Source organism: Ambystoma mexicanum, chromosome 8 (assembly GCF_040938575.1).
Source record: "Ambystoma mexicanum isolate Mex_15411 chromosome 8, UKY_AmexF1_1, whole genome shotgun sequence".
Taxonomy (NCBI): Eukaryota; Metazoa; Chordata; class Amphibia; order Caudata; family Ambystomatidae; genus Ambystoma; species Ambystoma mexicanum.
Window position 1 is genome coordinate 833,537,547 of NC_090929.1, and position 22,068 is coordinate 833,559,614.

Consider the following 22,068-nt stretch of genomic DNA (forward strand, 5'->3'; position numbering starts at 1 on the left):
GCCCGTAAACAGGCCTCTGATATTGAAATACCAACTACAGGGGATGCTCTCCAAGCAGAACAGAAGCTGAAAGTTTGTTTCTTTGTCAGACCCACGATTCCAATGTCATTAGAGAGCAACTCAATGTTCATCAGTTGGCCTCTCAAAGTGTGTGAGGAATTGCCTTCTCGCAGGTTTGGAATTAATGCAATCATGCAGGCAATTCCATCTCAGAAAGGGCAATCTGCTAATTAGATCCCAAGCTACATTCAAAAAATATAGTGTACACCTGTGCCCTGTAGGATCAAGTACCTTGATTTGCAGCTCCTGCTCTCCGGTGGCAATGAGCAGGATCAGAGGTCACAGGTGCCCTCTTGACAGATGCTATGACCACCAAGTCTCTGCAGAGCAGGGGCTGCATTGGAGATATGCACCTCTGTTACAAAACTACATAACTATGAGTATGCTATCCTGGTGCTACATTAAACTGTAAATATAAGCCATACCCGTTTAAGGTAAGATATTGGTGGCTAGCATCTTTCATTCTTATCTAAGCCACATCAGTTTGATATCACAAGTGGTAAACCTGTGATACCAGCTCAACTGTGGAAGGGTTAACTGTATCCCCCACACCCCATCCAGGCTGTATCCTGCTACTACCAGCAAGACCGTAGCCCTGTGGGTTGCCTCCCATTTAATCTTTTGTGAGGGCAGGCAACTTCCTCTCCAGTGAGACAGCCACTCCTCAGGAAGCTGTCCTGGGAACAGGAATCAATGGGCACAGCCTGCACAAAAGGACTAGCCCCACATCAGGGTTCTACACACCAAAATGGCCTTTGATGCTATTGACAAGTTGGGGTTTGGGAGGGGGTTTAGGGGGGTGTAGGCAGAGACAGATCAGACCAGCGAAGGAAAGTTCCACAATCTTGTTTTCTCTGTTTACCTCTCTTCATTCCTGTCCACTCCACTTCCTTTAACAAAAAGCACTTTTGGTGTCAGGTCAGAAGGCAAAGTTTATTTATTCAAAAATCAGGAATTAGACCCTTAAAGCAGTGTTACTTTGGTCCAATCAACTGCAGATGTTTGTCTTTATAACCGAACTTCAAGAAGATTTAATTAAACCCTATTGGTAGAGCAGCCTTTTCCAAAGTCCTCACGTTTTGAGGTGAAGATAGGTAGTCCAGAACACAGGCAAGCTCTGTCCCCTAACCATCCTTATGGAACTTTGGGGGCAATCTGCTGCTGGAGCAAGCCCCACGCCTTTTTCAGACGCTCTGCCACCCAGGACCTCACCATGCTGAAGGGCCCCTGAAGGTGTGCGCCAGCTTACTCCATGTTTGGGAGTCTGAGAAAAAGACTACTCTTGCCTCTGAGTCCTTGTAGTGGGACTCACAGCTCCTGAGAGCCAAGAAAGTCAGGAGTCCTGCTCTTTCACATTTAACCGTTGTGATTAGTTATTTGAGCTAGTTCAACACCATTTTGAACCAACAGGATCTTTCAGAGCTGCCTTCGGCACTCACCAACATTTGAACCACTGTTCCGCTCTTTCGAGCCAGTTTGCCACCACAGTCCACCACATGAAAAGCATTGTTGCCTCAGCTCGATAAAGATGCATTGCTACACGTACATTGCTAGAACCGCTGTTCAAACCACATGTCTCTTCATCACCAGTCCAGTCGATGATCGAACTGACCCTGTCCTCTCCGATCCACATGCGTTGAGCACAGCATTGAGTCGGCTCACCTGCACCTCCAGTCATCAGCCTGTCTGCCGTCGAACCTCAACTGACGAACCAAACCTAGTGACGCCCATAATGCTCAGTGCTTGAGCATCTTGTCATACCACACCTTGAACTGATTTGAAACTTTGAACAACGCTGTGAAGCCTGGTTTGACGTTATAGAGATCCCAAGACACTGCAAATGTATTACTTACTGCCTGATATCTGCCACCATGTACATTTTAGGAACTAGAGATCGGCTAAGTCACTTTTATACCTTTTTCAACTCAGGAACATTGGGGTTTTTGTTACATTTTCTCCCACTGTTACATTACCCTAAGTGCTGCATTTTGATGTTTTGCATATTCTGCATTCTTTCCACGGGTTGGGTTTTTGTAGTGCTTTCTGTTTAGTTATTGTTGCAAGCAAAGTGGGTTTAATTAAAGTAAATGTATTAATATAGAAACTTTATTGGAGATTTATTTATTTTGGATTGTTAAACTTCATTGTTTGGGTTGCTTTTGTTTCACATCCAAACTCCTCTTGACAATGTAGCCTTCCCTCTGCCCACATTACCACAAAAAGTGAAGGAAGTCTATCTCTTGAATGTGACTGTTTCACCTGTATGATGGGTTAGCTCTTAGTATGTAGAAGTTTGAAGGCTGAGAAGGCGCTTTAGCCTCTGCTCATCCATCCTGCAGGGCTGAAGTCAATTTGTCACAATGTAGGGATGCAGGCTTCCACGACACTCCGCTTAGCCTCATCTGCATCCCTCTGAAATGAGAAGGACTGCAAGGACAGAGAAATGCTAAATTCCTCCGCCATGAAATTAAGACAGTGAAACATTGTTTTATTTTAGATGTAAAGAGCATTTAGAAACGTGTGTTAAGTGATAAATCGGTCAGTTCCAGGGAGGCTGCACCATGTGGCAACAGCCTGCTGTCCTCGCTCAGGCTTTACTGGGCATGGTGTGCTGTTACTAGGCACTACAGCCTGCAAGTAAGGTTTTTATCAATAGTAGCAATCCCGGGCATAGCCCTAGTGCACCATTTCCTTTTTTAGAAAAAAATACAAAACAAAATGGCCAGCTTCAGAAATAGGAAAAGGATAGCAGTCCCTTTTCTATGTCTAACATCATGAAGTGCGGCTTTGACATCGAGAAAGGAGATGGCAGAGGCCAGGTTTATGGAGGTGTGTGCAGTGCTGGTCATTGGTCTGGCTCTCGGTGGATCTGAGATCCGGCACCAGATGTGTGTAGCCGGATCTCGGGATCCAGCCAGAGTCAGCCGCCCAAGCCCACGAACAGCACTGGAATACTTACATTTTTTTAAAAAAAAGAAAAGAAACAAAAGGCGCCCGCGACGGCAGCATTGCTTTTTACCACCAACTTTGGCATTGTTGTGTAATGCACAATGCTCGCTATATGTAGAATCAGTTTTACATGTAGCGAGCATTGTGCATTACATACCAGTGCCAAAGCTGGCGGTAAAAGGCAATGCAGCCATCGCGGGTGCTTTTTTTGCTTTTTTTTTTTAAAGTATTCTAGCATTGCTGGATGCAAAAACAGTTATGAACCAAATTCACAGAAGCGTTTTATAATGTCACCCCCGCGGGAAACGCTCTGTGAATTAGGCCAAAGATTCATTTGATCGGATGTCCACTACCAGCCCCGCCCCCTCTAGAACACGCCCACTCTCTCACCGCACCCTCCCCAACTCCACCCCCAGCCCAGCCCTGGTGGGATCCCCCACCACATTTTTTCCATTTCCACCACTGGGTGCGTGGCGAGGGTCCCTGGGTTAGTCAGAACAGAGCTGGGACATGTTATTAACAGGTGAGGCATGGGGTGACAGCAGATAGCAAACATGGTGACTTCAAGAGTAGTGCATGGGTTGGAAATGGAACGCCAGCTTATCCTGGCATATTTAGTCTATTTTAAGTGCCTCCTCATTGGGCAGTTACTCTTCTCTGTGTGCATATTGTTGACAATGGCTTCCAATGGATAGCATGCTCAACAAAGCTGTTGTTCGTTAGTGTGGAGGAGGAGCGAGGTGACTGCTAGGGACTCCAGACTCTATAACATCACACTAAATATAAAACAATAACAATCCCCACACTATTTGACCACAGCTGTTAATCCACATTTGTTGTACAGCCTGCATGGCTTATGACCGTAGCTCAGTAACTAGAAATATGGCACAGACCACTGGTCTGTCAGACTCTGCTTTTAGGACAGCCAGGTCAATTGGCTTGGCCATAGTCATATATGGAAATCCTAATTAGATCTTGTTTAGAGTTTGTAGATTAAAAAAAACAATGTGGCATACTTTACAAATGGTTAAGAAATCCATGATTAAAAAGTGTGTGTGTGTGTGAGAGAGAGAGAGAGAGAGAGCGGGAGAGAGAGAGAGAGAGTGAGAGAGAGAGAGAGAGAGAGAGAGAGAGAGGGGAGAGAGAGAGAGAGAGAGAGAGAGAGAGAGAGAGCAAGAGAGAGAGAGAGAGAGAGAGAGAGAGAGAGGGAGAGAGAGAGAGAGAGAGAGTGAGAGAGAGAGAGAGAGAGAGAGAGAGAGAGAGAGAGAGAGAGAGAGAGAGAGAGAGGAGAGAGAGAGAGAGAGAGAGAGAGAGAGCAAGAGAGAGAGAGAGAGAGAGAGGGAGAGAGAGAGAGAGAGAGAGAGAGAGGAGGAAACACATATAAATACATCCTAATCCCAAACTAGAAAAAGGTGAGAAAACTTGACTCTGGCCAGCAAATTGATCTTTATTTAGTGCTTTTGCAAAATGAAAAGTTATTTCATCTTAATTTGAACTGGGAATATCTGTATTACTATGTTGCTGGTATCCCGCTGGTAAATCCGGCGGATGCCACTTAACCGGAATTGGCATTCCCACTGCCTGATATCCCGATATTACTGTGATATTAGAGGCAGCGGGTAATGCCCCGTTCCATGGAGTCCTGTAAGACTACATGGGGGAATTACATGAATTACCGGTGTCAGTAATTTTGGTATTTATTTGCCGGTTTGGGCCTAATTCCCCTCCAGTTGTTGCCCGGAGGTTAATCAGGTATCCCTCACTGGAAAACCTGTAGTTTACCAGTGCTGTAAAAGCCCCGGTTATGGATTTACCATCACTTTTACTGGAATTTTTACCACACTGGGAAATTTCTAATGACCCCCGGTAATTCAACGAAGAACGAAGCTTGACATAGGTGCAACCCTTCTGCGAGCATGTAGTTATCTTCCAACTTTTTTTTATATATATATTTACAGAAAATGTCTACTTTGGATCCTGCCATTTGGCCTGTAAAGTGTCAGATGGGGGCATTTTATGAAGAATTATGTATGTATGACCTAACTAACTAGACCCTCATATTTGTATCCATTTGTGTTGTACTCGGCAATCAAACATGTGGAATTTTGAGCTCTCATTTTTCTGAATGCTTAAATCTGTATAACTGCCAATCTGCAATTTGGAAAGGGCATCTGATTTTAAAAAAAATCGTTTTCGAATCCATAAACATTCTTCCAATTTCAAACTGAAGTTTGTGACAACTTCATCAATAAAAAAATACTCTTGAAGCATTAATTCATGCAGACAACATCATGTTTCAAAAGTATTTAAAATATATACGTTAGAAAATGTGTTTTATAGAGCTGGCCCCCGTTATTTAATGTTTTCTAAATGTGTGAGCTTGATAACTGCTTGAATGCTCTTTGAAAATGTTCATAAAAGTTATTTAAGAGTTGTTATCAATTAAAAAGATATCAACGTTAGTTAGTAGTTGATGTCCTTTCCTGGTGAAAACAGCCTTGCATTTTAAGAATATGTTTTCCTGAATAAAGGAAAACAATTGTTTGCGAAAAATGTGCAACTTTGCCAATTCTATAAAGTTTTGTTCTCAATTTCTGTATGTTTGAGGAGGTGACGTTTGTCAGTTTTTAACATTACTACACAGTGTATTCCTATTAAAATGATTGAACATTTGAAATAAATTCCCTTAAGAGCATGTCCCATTATGGATGAGAGTCAAGCAGTGCAGGACCAGATCCATGCAGTTAGGTGGTGCAGCAGGGAAGAGTTTAAGAGGAATATATATGCTCCTCCACCCAAAGAACTGCCTATTTCCAAGTGCTATCTGAACTAACCATTAGTCAAAGTCTCGCCTCATTTCCAATGCTTACAAAAAGGCTGCTTTTTTGGCCAATAATTTCTAAAAGCAATTGCAGTGGAATTATTTACTAGATGGCTTCTGAAGGTTGCCCCCCTGAGAATGAATGTGTAGGGTCTAGTATATGATATGCAATTGTTAGATGGAAATATAGAATATGGTGAGGAGTTGGAGCCAATTGTGCTCTATGTAAATAGTCAATTCTTCTCAGTATCTGTTCTGACAATTTGCAAATGATCACGATTAACCAAAGACGCTGGGGTTCATAGTACTGGTCTTGTGAAGATGGTTCCCAGCAGTAATTCTGGTGCCTGGTCAGCCATACATTATTGGGCTAAGAATTGAAGAGAAGATCTGGAATCACATGTTCCGGCCACCTACTAAGCACTTTGGGTTATCGGTTTATGAGAACGGATCTAGAATAGCAGGGCTTACCGCAAGTCAGGCATGACGTCCATTGGCAGCGCTGCATGTGCACTCTGGACTGAAATAGCAGGGATGTTCAATTCCGCTCCCCTGGCACGGTTCCACGGGGGGACAAGAGATTGCAAAGCACCTGCCCGCACTATGTCTGGCTCCAGCGCATGCTGGAAATCAGACCCTCCCGTCTGCAGAGGTGGAAAGACTGTCCATTTACTGCCATACGAGTACTAGCACCAAGTACCGAGGTTAATTCTGGTATAAGCAGAATATGAGAACACATACTTTTTCACTGGGTTTTCAAAATGCACTGAGAAAGATTTGTGAGGACGTATGCTCGGATTGGAAATCTACTACCAAAAATTCCAAGAGCTACCATAGGAGTGCAACTGTAAAATGTTGCCCGCCCTGTGGTAGTTGGAGAAGAAATCCCTCAGATATTATCATCAACATGACATGCATGAAGTCCGCATTCACATGTTCATGATCAGCCAGGATGAACATGCATCACTCACCCATGCACAACCATCACTAGTTGCTGCAAAGTCTTTTTTAGACCACTTCCGGCTCAGGAGGAGAATGAGATCAAACTTCATGTGCAGGAGTCCGAGTCCATTGGGTAAAAAGCCTGGAAGGTTAGGGTGACCAAGCAAATCTATATGCCGAGAACTACATTCAGATATACTGAAATCATGCCCAACTTACTATGACTGTGTAGGTAAGATGAATCACATTGCTCCCAAGTTGCAAAAACTGTTATTTAAACTGTTTGGAGATATTGTATTGGAGTTTATCATGTTGCTAGACTGATGAGCACACCCATCCATCTCCCCAGTGTTTTCTGGGCAAAGCTTTACAGACTAATGGCCTCAAGCTTAAAGAACTGGACCAAACATTGAAGCTTTTCCATGCAACCCATCAACGTTTTGCTTCATCTGCTGCAGACTCTCACATTGACCGTTTTCAAACGAATTTGGGGCCTGATTCATGGAAGTGTTTTATAATGGTGCAATCCCATAGGAAAACGTTCTGTGAATAAGGGCCCTTGATATTTAGGGCCCGATTCATGGAATATTTGCCCGGTTCAATGTGAATTTGCACTGCTAAAAAGTGACTTTGCACTGTTGACGCAAAACCTGAGTCATTGAACCGTGCAAAGTGTATTTTTGCCGTGCAAAGTCCGGGCAAATTCAGTGCATAGTCATTTTTGAAGTTAAAAATTACTTCGCCCAGACTTGCTAAAATACGCTTTGCACATTTCCATGAATCAAGGTTTGTGTCAGCAGTGTAAAGTCACTTGTCAGCAGTGTAAAGTCACTTTTCAGCAGTGCAAATTCACTTTGAACCGGGCAAATATTCCATGAATCGGGACCTTAAAGTTCCTTGTATCCCAGTCGGCCAGTCCAAACTTCCTGCCCAACAATGACAGGTGGAAGGCAAAAGCATTTGCTGTCACTCTTTCCAAGCACCATCATGGCAGGGGACAATATGCTGGTGGGTTCATACTGGGATGTACATTGCGCCTACAGATTCTGAATACACTGCTCCTACCTCATCAAATGTAGATGATATTCAGAAAGGTAGCTTTATTTATTTATTTTATTTATTGTGCATTTGCTTATACATCAATAAATTGTGTTTCAAAGCACCCACAGTCCAAGGGGCGGGAACATGGGACAAGGGCAAATAGAAAAACAATGATAATGAAGATAGAGGTGGTCCTAACACTCATTGAACATGCAGTAACAAAGCAGCCCAGTCAGCCAGCAGCCAGCAGCCTGGCTGTGCTAATTGGGTTACAGGATGTAATTCATGGCAATGTAGCGCTCAGCTCAGCCATCGAGCCAAAGATGATCATGATCCGCTGCCGTTTGCTACTGTGGTTAGCTCAATGCCTTGGAGATTCAAAGTTGCGAGGTACCAAGTCCACTCCCAAAGATGCGCTGGAATTTAAAATGACATTAGTGAACTTAACGGGTTGGCAATGAATGGGATTGGCACTTGATGCAGTCGTGCCATTCATTTTGATCAGGATCATCAACTGTTCACGTTAGCACGAGCTGATATCAAGCAATTCCAGTGTTAAGGTGAGAAGTGAGATTTACCTTAATAAGGTTCCGGTGGTCAAGTAGTGGGCGGGATCTACAGGGAGCGTGTAGCGGAAGTGCCGGCTTCTCAAGAGCAATGCTCAAAGCGAAGGGGACAGGAGTGGAAAAGAAAAGGTGGCCATTTATTGTTGCTGGGGAGACGGAGGGGCAACCGGGAAGTTCAACTACCACCTCCACCGTCCAAAGGAAGATGCAGTGCCTCGTTTGCTCATAGCCTGGTGATTTTAGGCATTTTGTGAACATCTTGCTCTGTTTTAATCAATACAGAGTTAGTTTCTTCTACTGCGCCAGACTGGTAATCTTGTACACACTCCTACACCCTTGTCTTTGCAGCAATGGCAAAGGGCACTGTAGAAAGTATTTTATTTACTTGGTACATGTGCAAGTGTGTACGAGAACTTATGAAATCAGTCAATCCAGCGGTTGGATCGGCTTTTTCATTCGAGAGTTTCTCAGGTCAATCGTGCTTGCTTGAGACAGTCCCAAGTCACCATTGATCAAAAGTATGTGCAAAACATGAACCGCGCCTGGTGGTCCCTGTCCAGAGCCTTGGGCGTGCGACGTCAACCCCACACACCACTCAGATCCACCATCACTAATAACTGACAGACTTCACGGACAGTCCCGCAGTGAGGGTTTCACAAATATGGCATCTCAACCTTTAACAAGTCCACGTCTCATAAATGAATGGGAATTACCTTCTGCTTCTTGAAAATCAAGGTTTGTTACACCAGTGAACGGCACCTTTGGCAAGTAACACGTGTGTCCAAAGGGGTGGAAGGAAGGGCGTGTGACAACGAGGAACAAAAAGGCCTGAGCGAGAGGCAGACAAATTGGGTTGGAAGTGCATTCATAGAGGGGTGGGGCTGAATGGGAGGACTGTCAGGGGGGAGTTAGGCACCTCAGCCTGCCTCCGGGATGAGCGACAACCGGGGAACACATCATCTCAGAGCAGGCTCATGCTGCATGAAAGGAGGCTACCAAATGACGGTCGGAAAAGCCTTTTGACTACAGACAGGTGTACATGGCTCAGTGTCATAGAAGTGCCTGCGGAGGGCCCGTTGTCTGTCATGATCACGAAGATGATTGCCGAGGGCAACATTTACCCGGGCTGGAGAATTAGAGTCCAAATGCCTTTCATGCTCTCCGTAGTATCTTTATTAACTCTCATCTTTTACAGAGCAGTTACTACAAGAGACCCAGGGCCTCATTATTAGTAGCATTATAATGGTAATTAAATATGGTGATTTCAATAGTACTTGTATGGTGTATTTGCCGCATGCGGTACATACCAAGTACTGGCATGGTATTGTTTATTTATAAAGCGCCTATACTCAGGCAAGTGTTTCAAAGCGCTCAAGGAATCATTCTTTTACTCAACTCAGTGGTACTCATCCTATCAGCCTCAGGCCGTTGAAAATCTGCCCCAGACCACTAAAATGCATCTCTGTGGCCTGCAGCAGGCGCATTGACCCCCAAGCTATCTTTCATACATTAATGTATCTATGTAGGCAGGAATGAAAGCAAGCAACTATAAGGGGAAATAATGTGATCACCATGCTAAGACGCAGATTCATGAAGGCCTCACGGGATTAGACTACTGTAGGCTTTTCAGAGCCTGGCACAACGCTGGGGGATGGAACCTGCAGTTTGGAATCAAGAGTCACTGTTCAAATGACATAGGAATGCCTGGAACACCCCCATTGCTGGGACATTCACTTCGTCATGCTATAGCAGTCAATACATTGGACTTGTTGGTGATGGGGAAGGAACTGGAAACAGTAAATGAAGAACACCCAGGCCAGGCATTAAATGCATCCTCAGTAGCTGCAGTAGTTACAGATATATACAGATAGACAACTCCGTGGCAATGGCACTTGGCTCTGTTCCGAGAGAAGCTGTAGTTAAGGACAATCTTGAAGTAAGTCCCTATTAGAATAGCCTTAATTGCTTTGTTAGAGCATTCCAGTGATGGAGAGCCAGATGGGGCAAAGTGGGAGGGGGGGTGGGTGGGTATGGGGGCTAAACCATGAATGCATCGAATAGGAGAATTTTGAATAGTGAGTGGTTTTGCATGGATGGTCACGATGCATTGGGGGGGTGGGGGGGGCACGGTGGAAGAGGATCATAGGCATTTTAATGGTATGAGTAGCACACATGAATATCTTACTATGTGGAAAAAAACAGCAGAAAGGGTGTCCCGCTGGGGAATTGACCCACTAATCCAGTCGCAAAAGACCAGGGTGGCCCGAGAGTGGAAGATGGGGGTGGATTTCATGTATGTTCAGTCAGAGCAAGGTAGGTGGCACAGTGCTGAAGTTTCAGATCGCTATCAAGGAGAACAAGGAACCCCTAGATCGGGCGCCCTGGTGTAACGAGGTCAACATATAAGTGAGGAGAGAAGGACTGTGGCATTGGAGGTAGGGAGAAATGTCACTTTGGATGAGCACCAGGCAACACAAAGCGATACAATGCCACATAGCAGATATGCAGTTAATGATGCAAGAGGGCAGCTCATGGATGAATGAAGACAAGAAGAAAATGTGAGCATGATCGGCAAATAGATGTATGATAAATCAGAGGTGTAGATACGTTTCCCAGTGGAGGATGAGCAGTGTCAGAAGAAGGGATGAAGGACAGACAGTTTTCCTACTCCCATCTGGAGTGAGTGGAAGATGAGGAGTAAATCAGCCAGGTAAGGTAAGTGTGGGGGCCACCCAAATGAGCACGCTTCCCTGAAAGTCAAGACAATTCTCTAACATAGGGGACCTCCTGCGCATGTGCACTTTGATAGGAGGATGTATTGCATTGCAAAAATCAGCCCAGTGTGGCCAATAAATAATGGTGTATGACGCCCCCTGACCCCTGAACATTGTTCTGCCCCCTAACATTAGCCCACCTTCATAAAACACCATTCTTGAAATCAGAAACGTTTTCTGATACCCACTGACCATGGATTTGTTGCCACTAGTTTTATGCAGCCAGGTTACCTCTACACATGCAGATCGTTATTATGGATTTGTTGCCACTAGTCGCATGCAACCAGGTTACCTCTATGCATGCAGATCATGACTACGGATCTGTTGCCACTAGTCCCATGCAACCAGGTTACCTCTATGCATGCAGATCATGACTACGGATCTGTTGCCACTAGTCCCATGCAGCCAGGTTACCTCTATGCATGCAGATCATGACTACGGATCTGTTGCCACTAGTCCCATGCAGCCAGGTTACCTCTACGCATGCAGATCGTGACTACGGATTTCTTGCCACTAGTCGCATGCAGCCAGGTTACCTCTATGCATGCAGTTTGTGACTACGGATTTGTGCCCACTAGTCGCATGCAGCCAGGTTACCTCTACGCATGCAGATCGTGACTACGGATTTGTGGCCACTAGTCGCATGCAGCCAGGTTACCTCTATGCATGCAGTTCGTGACTACGGATTTGTGGCCACTAGTTGTATGCAGCTACGTTACCTCTATGCATGCAGATCGTGCCTAAGGATTTGTGGCCACTAGTCGCATGCAGCCAGGTTACCTCTACGCATGCAGATCGTGACTACGGATTTGTGGCCACTAGTCGCATGCAGCCAGGTTACCTCTACGCATGCAGATCCTGACTACGGATTTGTGGCCACTAGTCGCATGCAGCCAGGTTACCTCTACGCATGCAGATCATCATAAGAGTGTCCCCTTTGCATAGCTGGAGTCTCACTGCCTCGGCGCTTGCAGTGATGGGTCTGGCCACGCAGTCTGTCAACTGTAAAGCTGAGTCTGACCTGTGCAGCAACTACTTATGACCATATGGAAATGTACAGTCCTGCATGCATTATTGAATGTTAAAAGGTGGCGGGAAAAGGATTAGGGCTGCAGGTTTAGTGTAACACACACCAAAATATATTAATAAAAAATAACCTATTTTTCATACAGTGCTTGCTACTACCGCTGTTTGCAATGTTGTAGTGCTCTGAATTTTATTAATACTCAATTTAAAGTATTAATCCACGTGTGATCCTTCTGGAGAGAAAGGAATTGCCCCACGTTTACATATTGTAGATCAGTGACAGGCTTGAAGGATAGCTTTTCCGATGGGGTCAGCACTTGCCGAAAAATAACACTTTCAAAAGATTGAACACAAATCCTATCATTAAGCTTAAAGTCAGAATCCTTGCTTGCAGTGTCCCAGAGTTGCTGCCTCAATGTGCCTTTATCGACTGCAATCATCTGTGTCCTCTATAAGTGACTCTTCCGATGATCTGTCGAGGAAGAATGTGAGTGCCCAGTGACAGGGCGAGGACCTCATGGCGCTTCCGCAGTGTGTGCGTCAAGTAGTCCGGTGCCGCCTTACATCCCAATAAATAAAGGCTGGGTCAGCATTGTTCTTTAACAGACCACCACCATGTGCAACACTGGGGCCCTGGTTGTCATGGGCAGCATGCTCTGCTCTGCCCTGCAAGGATTTCTCAGCAGTTCTGCCTTTCCACAGCACTGCTTTCACAAAAGCCTATTTTGGGCATAATATTACCTGGGGCATAACCAGCAGTTTTTTTTTTCCCCCGCAGCACTCGTTAGGCTCATTATGCTTACGGGTTATGGCATCTCTGGTGCTGCGATATGTTTAAAAAACGAATTAAAAAAGCATGTACATCCTCGGGATTCGGAACCGGTTTGAATGGTTAAGGCAGCAAAGCATTTAGCATATGTATCTGCCAGAGGTTTTGAGAGAAAAAGTGTGTGGTTCACGTGAACAGACGACAATTCACCAGACGTCATTGGTAGGCTGTCTGAGGTCACGTGTGCGTTTTTGGCCTATTTGTCGCAGCTTTCAAATAGCTCTTAGGGCCTGCCCTATAAGTGGGTTCCACCTGCAACGCAGGTTCGAATCCCGAGGGTGCTTCATGTCTGGGAGTGTGCAAGGCCGCCTGCATACCTCTTTTTTTTTTTTTTTTTGCACTGCACCGATTCGAAATACTGTGGGAGAGCCAAAAATGGTGCACAGACAACAGCCCGCGTTTGCTATGTAAAGTAGAGGCACGAGGCAAAACATATGTATTTGCTGTTGCGCCCGTTTTGAAAGCATTTTTTTCAAGTGATCATTTTTTTTCCCCACTATCGCATAACGGGCCTGATTTACCAAATAGTTTTCAATGGGACTTTGTCATGTTAAAGCATTTTTGTAAATCAGGCCCAAAGTGTCTTTAAAACTTAAAACATGACAAATGGAGGGCAAATGCTCCATGAAAACAGAGGCCTGCGTTGATTATTTACTGAGCTACAAAATCGGCAGTAGGAAGGGCTGTATAAAAATACACGTTTCTTTTATTTCTTTTATTTATCATTTGCTTGTTAGGCGCTTATACTGAAAGTCTATTCTGTTTAAAAGCGCCACAGGGCAACAGGGAGGGGACACAGGGATGAGACTCATTAAAATACATACAAAATATCAAATACAGTGGGGGGGACGACAAACCTACTATGCCTTGTGAGTATTCAGAACGTGCAAGTGCAGAAGGGAGGGGGAATAGGGGTAGCTGCTAGGGTGCTCGTGGGTGAGAAACAGGTGAAGTGCAATGTAAGGTAAGTGCGAGCCTCCAGGGTGGAGGGAGCGCCAATGCAAGTGCTGAGGATAGACAGAAGCTGGGGGCGATTCAGTGTGGGAGGTCAGGGGCCAAACGATGCATAAGGCCCCTGGACACCAAACAAGCAACTGTGACATTAGCAGAGGAGAAAAGGGGGGAAAGAGGAGGTAAAGAGGAAAATCTTCCAGAATTTAAGAAAGTCCTGCTCAACACGAAGATGGAGGGGGAAGCTGTTCCAAAGAAGGAAGCCAGCTGAGGAAAGCGATCAACCTCCTGCCCGCAGTTTAGCAAAATGCTTTACACACAAAGAGTTGGTGCCAGAGGAATGCAGAGGTCTAGAGGGGGAATATTTAGTAAGAGAGTGTTGCAGATAGTGTGGTCTCCTGCCCCAGACAGCGTTGTGGATGATACAGAGGGATTTGAATTTAATCTGTGCAGCAACCGGGAGCCAGTGAAGAGCTTTTAGGGCAGGAGAGATTTGGTCCCTTGGCTTGAGGCAAAGGATAAGTCCTGCTGCCCTATTTTGGATTAGTTGGAGGGGTCGAAGAGTGGACAAAGGCAGATTCAGGAGGCGGCTATTGCAATAGTCGAGCCTAGAGAGAACCAGGGATCGGGAAACATTGAGCTACTGGGGGAAGGTGAGAAAAGGTAGAATTCCTTTGAGAAGGCAGAGCTGAAAGTGGGACTCCTTGGCAATGTCCTGAGTGTGAGGAAGGAGGAGAGAGGAGTCAAAGATGACTCCAAGGTTTCTGTAACCAGGTGAGTAGCAATGATAGGGTAGATCATTTGGTTGAGTGCTTACTGCAGAGCTGCGTGCAACCCACAGCACACAGGATTGTGCTCTTCCAAAACAAGTACAATTCTAGGGCCGATTCACAAAGCGCATTATGAATTAGGCCCTATGTGTGTGTATATGTGACAAGGATTATGAATGCTTTAAGTTTTTTCTATAATAATATTATTGTGCTGCACGCCTTTCGTGAGAACGTTTCCTGACATGCATGCTTTTTACTTGCTTGCAGAAACTCAAGTCCCGCTTGCCAAAGGTTCGAGAAGTTCGGGAGGCCCTTCAGAGGTGCAGCTGTCCGCCAGGTAAGAGCACACCAAACCAGTGTACTGTGGGGAACAAAGACGGCCCTGGGACAGAATCCAAAAAAGGTCCCTTCCTCCTCCAGTGAAGGTCTCCCTCTCTGCACCAATCAGAGCCACACTTCAATCTTTCATTCACAGAACAATTCCAGTTTTGGGGCTGTCCCCAAATACCAAAACAGACAGCAGCGAAGCATTTCCTGCAAATTAATCATGAGTTGAATGATGTGTAGTAGAGTGGTCCTCCTCAGCTTCCTGCAGGATGCCTCCCTTCGGAGACATCCTGCTCTACTATCTGTAAAGTTAATGCCCAAAAGACAACTCTCAGCTACCACACCCTCCAGGATTAGGCAGCGGAAACAGTGTCGTGGGTCAGAAATGCGGGGCGCGGAGGGGGCAGGAAGCAACAAGTTAGTCAGATGCATTGGAAAGAGTGGAGAGAAAAGAAAAGCATGCAGTAAATGAATGGCCGCTCTAGTTCTTGGAAACAGAGCATCCTTCGTGAAAAGGTGACTTGGAAGATAGCAACATTGCTGTCTGCTGGATCCAGTCGCGGATGCTGCGGAGGTTGGAGCAGAATTGACTCTGCTTCAATCCAGTGACATTCCTTGATTTGAGCCGCTGTTCTGGTCCGGCAGGTACCAACCAACATCACAGGGCTGCCTTTTCATCTTGGAAGCCACTGAACTGCGAACAACAAGCAGACACACTAAGAGCTGTTGTTGTGGGAACGGTAGCTCAATTTGTGACTTCTTTTTGCTTTCATAACATGTCTTTCAAAGGAAAGCCCCAAATTCACGGGCGTGCCATTAGCAGATGCCAAAATAGACAGAAAGTTGTCATCACTCATGTGGAGGGGCACCTATGTCGGCTGCGGGCCTGGGTGTACACAGTGCTCTTGAATCGAGGGGTCTTTCAATGGCACAAACAGGAAGAAGCAATGGAAAGACACCGGTAACCTTTTCTCCAACATGCAGCGGTTCTGTCTGGCCCTTTTACTAGTGTACTGATCTCACCGTCACGTGTAGCCATGTTGCACACTTTCACTATGTGATGGATTTTGGAAAACAGCTGTTAATGGCGGGCTTAGAAGAGGGGGTATCTGGCTTAAACGCTGTTTAAAAAACTGATATTGTTATGTTTTGTAATTAACAAATTACAAAATTTGTAATTATATTACAGCATTACAGGAACAAATATAATTGTTCATTTATAACGCGCTCATACCAGTGAGTGGTTTCCAAGCACGGGATCGGGACTCGAACCACTGTTGCCTTGGCTCGCTTCAAAGACAAACGCGTTGCTCCACCCAGTGGTAACCTCTGGCATGCCCCTTCAGGTTCTGATACATTACAGTCAATAGATGCACAATGATCCTATTTAGGCTCATCTCCAGTGAACAAAGTGCACCTTCCCTAGTTGATTTCCTTTCTATTCGTCAAAGTTTTTGAATTGTGTATTTCACTATTGTTTTATTTGTATTTGTACATAAATTTGAGTTTTTTTCTGTTTATTCACTACAGACTAAATTGGAAGTAGTTTGAGCAGTTTTCCATGCACTTAAATTAGCAGGTCACAATGGCGTCTCCATGTATTACTTCACAATTATTTGGATCTTTTATTTTATGACCTTAACTTCTACCACGTCAGAGTCCACAGTAACACTTAAGAATAGTTAGTGTGATAACACAGCAACACCAGGGACTGAAACAATACAGGGGACGCCCATTACATTATCAGACATCCCTTTTTGGAGATGAATTAAAAAGGAAGGATGAAAGGAATAGAAAAATAAATCTTACATGTATTATATTTATTTTATTTTGGGTATTCATTGAGCGCAAACCTAGGTTTGGAAGCAAGAGAGCCCTGCGGTTGATCAGCATTACAGGAATAGATTCCATGCTTACTGGCGGCAGCAGTCTCTGCGGCATAGCTCTCATTATTGGCATACCATTTAGGGTAGCTGGAATAGTTGGCATTTTCTGCTAGTGGGGAACATGGCACAGGGTGAAAATGGGCCTGGGATGCCACAGTGGGGGTGGCCCGTAACGTGGGTCGTCAGAGGTATATTGGTTCCGGGTGGAGGGGGTGTGCTGGTATAATACAGGGTGTGAAAAAGATGCTACATGAAGAGCATGGTCTTGGTTTATTTTCTGAATTGAATCAGGGTCTAAGTCTGATGTTGATGGATGTGACAGCCCACAGTCTTGGTGCATAGATTCAGGCTGAAATCTATGCTGAAAACAGGACATCAACTAGACTAAAAACAAGTGAAAACAAACGAGCATAAGTAGATAGGCAACAAATCAAACAAAGCCACGAATGTGTCTGACTGTATACATTTTTACATCGTTATATACTCTTGGACAAATTCACGTGTCCATTTGCGCAAATGCGTAATGGGTTGTGGTGTGCAACAATGCAAGCACCATCCTCATTCGCTAATGCGCCCACTGCAATGTTTACTTGCTCAGGCTGATGCACTTACATTTACAGTGTTGGCTGGCATCAATCCTGACACACTTCTTCATTGCAGCCCTGCCACCGAGGTGCAATATGAGTAGAGCTCCGCCAGGCATACATTCACCCCCTTTCACAAATGCAAATGCCCCCGATGCATTGAAAGTATCGACCTTTAAAGGCAACTCTTGAATAGCTCTAAAGGAGCACATGGACGGAGGTCTTTTGACTCTTGCAAGCCACCGTCATTGAAGCACTTGCTGCTGCTGCGCAAGCGTGTCAGCACTGTGTATAGCTGTGCAGCCTTGATAACACAAACCAAAAGCACTGACTTGAATCCACCTTCAACGCCATCCTCACCTGGTCTCCTCCAACTTAATTTCCGAGTGCCTGCTCCCTCTCACCCTATTGTTTCTTCCTGCCATCTCTCCCCACACTTGATTCCACATTGCCCACTGCCTCCCCCTTTATATAACTATCGCACTGGTCTCTACCCTCTACATTCCTACAATTACTGCTCCTCTCTAATTGTCCGTCTCTAAGTCCTTGGTATGCGATCCTCCATATCCCCTTTCCACCTCACTCTCCCCCCTCTCCCCACCCTCCCACCTCCTCCTCTCCCTTCTACTCTCCTCTTTCCTCCTTATGCCTAGTCCTCTTCACTATCCTCTCCCCACCCCCCCAGCCGCCCTCCCTCCTTCTCTCACCGCCCTAACCTTCTCTACTCCACCACAGCCAGCCACTCTGCCCTCATGAACACTGCTCTCTGGAACGCCAGATCCATCTGCAACAAAACTGCAGCTACCCTTGATCTTTTCTTTCCCCTTAACCTTCATTTCCTCTGCCTAACTGAAACCTGGATTCCACCTCATAACACCTCTGTCCCCGCTTCCATAACAACCTCGTCTTCCTCTTTCATCCATACCCCCCGCACCTCTGGTTGTGGTGGAGGCGTCGGTCTCCTGTTCCACCCCAAATTCATCTCCTCCTCTTCATCTCCAACTCTCCCCTCTTTCCCTACTTTTGAATTCCTCTACAAGTCCTTCTCTTCTCCCCACCCTATTTCCTTCCTGGTCATCTATCGCCCCCCTGGCCCTCTCTCTTCCTTCTTTGAAGACCTGGATCACCTCCTCTCACTTATTTCCCCCCCTCTCCTCTAATTGTACTTGGCGACTTTAATATCCATCTTCCTTCTTCCCCCCACTCTTCCCCTCTCCTCTTCATCCTTGATTCCTACCTCCTCTCCCTCCTTCCTACACCCTCTACTCACTCCTCTGGTTCCACTCTTGAACTCATCTTTAACTCCTCCTATCCCTCCTCCCCTGTCTCTTCTCTTCCTGTTTATCTCTCTGACCATGCCTTACTCTCTTTCTCCCTTTCTCCTCTCTCACCACCCACTAATACTAATCCCTCCCCCAATCTACTCACGTCGTGACCTGCGTGACTTTGATGTTACCCTCTTCTAAGACACTTGCTCTTCTTCTCTCCCATCTCACCAAGACTTTGCATTACTCTCTGCTGACGATGCTCTCTATTCCCTTTCTTCTTCTATCTCCACTGCCCTTAACCAACTTTACCCCCTTTCTCTCTTTCGCCCTACTCGGAAACCTTCTCAACCCTGGCTTACCTCCCATCTCCGCTCTATGCGGCGCCTTCTCAGCCGATTAGAGAGACTCTGGCTCAAAACTCCCTCGCTTTCTAATCAAACTTCTTACTTCTCTTACCACGCACTTTACAACTCTTGTCTTGCAACGGCCAAGTCCTCCTACTACTCTAACCTTCTCCAGTCTCAAGCCTCTCATCCTCGCAGGATTTTTCAAACTCTTTCCTGCCTTCTTTCTCCTCCTACTCCTGATCCCTCATCCAATTCCACACTTTCTCGCTCTGACTTTGCCAACTTCTTTTCCTCCAAAATCATCACACTCCGCCAAAAAATTAACTCCCTCTCTCATCCTACCCCCTCCCCTCCCTCTTCCACTATGTCTGTCTTTTCATCTGTTTCCCCTTCTGATGTCTCCTCCCTTCTATCCAAAGCCCACCCCACGTCCGCCCCCTCTGACCATCTCCCCTCCGTTCTCATCCCCAAGATCTACCCTCTTCTTATCCCTTACCTTGCCACTTTCTTCAACTCCTGCCTCTCCTCATCTACCTTTCCCTCTGCTTTCAAACATGCAACGAATATTCCTATTCTAAAGAAACCTTCTGCTGATCCACTTCTCACCGCTAACTACAGACCTATCTCTCTTCTGCCTTTCCTTTCTAAACTCCTTGAGCGCCTTGCCTACTCTCAACTCTCTTCCTTCGTCCCGTCTTCCGCTCTCCTTCCTCCCTTCCAATCTGGCTTCCGTCCCAAACATTCCACTGAAATTACTCTCACCTCTATTCTCAATTCTCTCCTCTCTGCTTGGCATGCCAAGCAATCTTCTATCCTTATTCTCCTTGATCTCTCTGCAGCTTTTGGCACTGTCGATCACCCACTCCTGCTCCACACTCTCTCCTCCTTTGGGTTCAAAGGCCCTGTTCTGAAATGGCTATCTTCTTACCTCTGCTCCCGTTCCTTTGCTGTTTAATGGGGATGCCAGACCTCTCCTTCTTTCCCTCTTATTTACGGTGTTCCTCAAGGCTCTGTACTTGGTCCTTTCCTCTTCTCTCTTTACACCTCCCTCATTGCTCCTGTTATCTCCTCTTTTGGCATCTCCCATCACTTCTATGCGGATGATACTCAACTCTTTCTCTCTTTCTCCTCCTTCACACCTGACCTCCACCTTAAACTCTCCTCTTGTCTCAGAGCCATCAAGAACTGGATGTCCTCCCGCTTTCTCTCTCTTAACACTGATAAAACCGAAGTCCTTTTCTTCCCTTCTAATACTCTTCCTCCTCCCTCTCCTCCCCCTTTCATCCACTTTCCTCCCTCCAATCTCCCTATCTCCACCCATGCTTGTAATCTAGGCGTTCTATTTGACTCCTCTCTCACCTTCTCACAACACATTTCACTCACCTCCCACACCTGCCGATACCACCTCTACAATATTCGCAAAATCCGTCCCTCCCTCACATTCCACGCCACCAAACTCCTAATTTCCTCTCTCATCTTTTCCCGCCTCTTCTACTGCTCCTCTCTAATCTTCAGACTTCCCGCATCTCAGCTTGCCCCCCTTAAATCCATATACCACTCCGCTGTTTGTGCCCTTTGTCTCCTTACCTCCCGTGACTCCATCTCCTCCTCGCTCTCTCACCTTCGCTGACTACCTTCCCACTTACAGCTAAAATTCTGCTTTCTCTGCCTTGTTTTCAAATCCCTACATGGTCTTGCTCCTCCTTATCTCTCCTCCCTTCTCTCCTTTTACTCCCCCTCTCGCTCACTTGTTCCGCTGACCATTTCCTTCTCACTGTACCTCCTTCCCCCTGCGCTTCCTTCCAACTCCTTGCTCCTCTGCACTGGAACTTTCTCCCCCTCTCAATCTGCTCTTCCACGGCACTCCCCTCATTTCGCACTTCCCTTAAATCCCTCCTCCTCCATTCTCCATCTTGAAAGCCCACCCTGCCCTCTCTTCTCCCCCCCTTCTTTCCCTCATCTAATTCCTCTCTCCGCTCTCCTATTTCACTCTCTCTCCCTTCCATTTACGCTCGTTCTATCCTTCTCCTGCCCCCCTCACCAATCCTATTCCCACTACACTACCCCCCTCAGTTAATTGCTCTTTGCACTGTTTTGTTGTTGAATGATTCAAGATGTAATTTTTGCTCCCAATGTTATTTGTTGTTGTTACTTTGTATTAAGTTGTTCCATTGTACAGCGCCTTGGTGTAAGGCGCTCTATAAATCAATCAATCAATCAATCAATCAAGCACCATTCACTGTTGCAAAATGGCGATTTGTGAATTCTGCACTATCTCTGCGCAGATGTGGGCAACACGCCCCCTTTCTATATAGTTAAATACATTTGTTGGCTTCCAAGTCGTTTGCTGTGAGGCACCCAATTCCCCTGCCCCAATCTCTTGCTCCTCCCTCACATCATCAAACTCCTCTCTCACTGTAAACAACCTCAGTGCTCTTCCCCTCCACGATGGCCAGGTTATCTTAATCTGTGCTCTTTATCTCGCTCGTGGGGCCTGGCACAGTCACACTGCTGTAAAAATGACTATAAAACGAATAAAGAAATCAGCAACTTGCCTGCTATCTACTACTGCAGGAAATGCCCTGATTGTGACCTCTGCTGCCTCCCAACAATTCTCAAAAGTTGACTTTTAACGCTGCTCGAAAGAAAGGGGGTCGTAATCACACATGGACCTGTCTGATTTACAGCACGCCCTGACTCTGGAACATGTAGCAACTGCGAATCTTGTGTGCATTTAAGAGGATCAAAGCTGAATTTAATTAACTCATTCCTTCTATGTTTAGATTAATCTTGAACTGAGTCCACACGTGTTTCGTGTTATAATCGCATCCTCAGGACTCACATTTTCAACAAACAATGCTCTCATTTATGAAAAGACTGGTTGGGAATGGTGTGAGAGAATAGTCTTAAAATAATCCCAAGTATGT

The 22,068-nt window shown here is 45.7% G+C and overlaps 1 protein-coding gene across 1 annotated transcript in view; it reads left to right on the plus strand.

Annotated features, from left to right (window-relative positions):
* LOC138472495 (collagen alpha-1(XIII) chain-like) overlaps positions 1–22,068 on the plus strand; it is a 179,053-nt gene that overhangs the window by 31,098 nt on the left and 125,887 nt on the right. Inside the window, exon 2 of the mRNA XM_069610708.1 lies at positions 14,997–15,066. Coding sequence (XP_069466809.1) covers positions 14,997–15,066 — 70 coding nt within the window. The remainder of the gene's footprint in view (positions 1–14,996; positions 15,067–22,068) is intronic.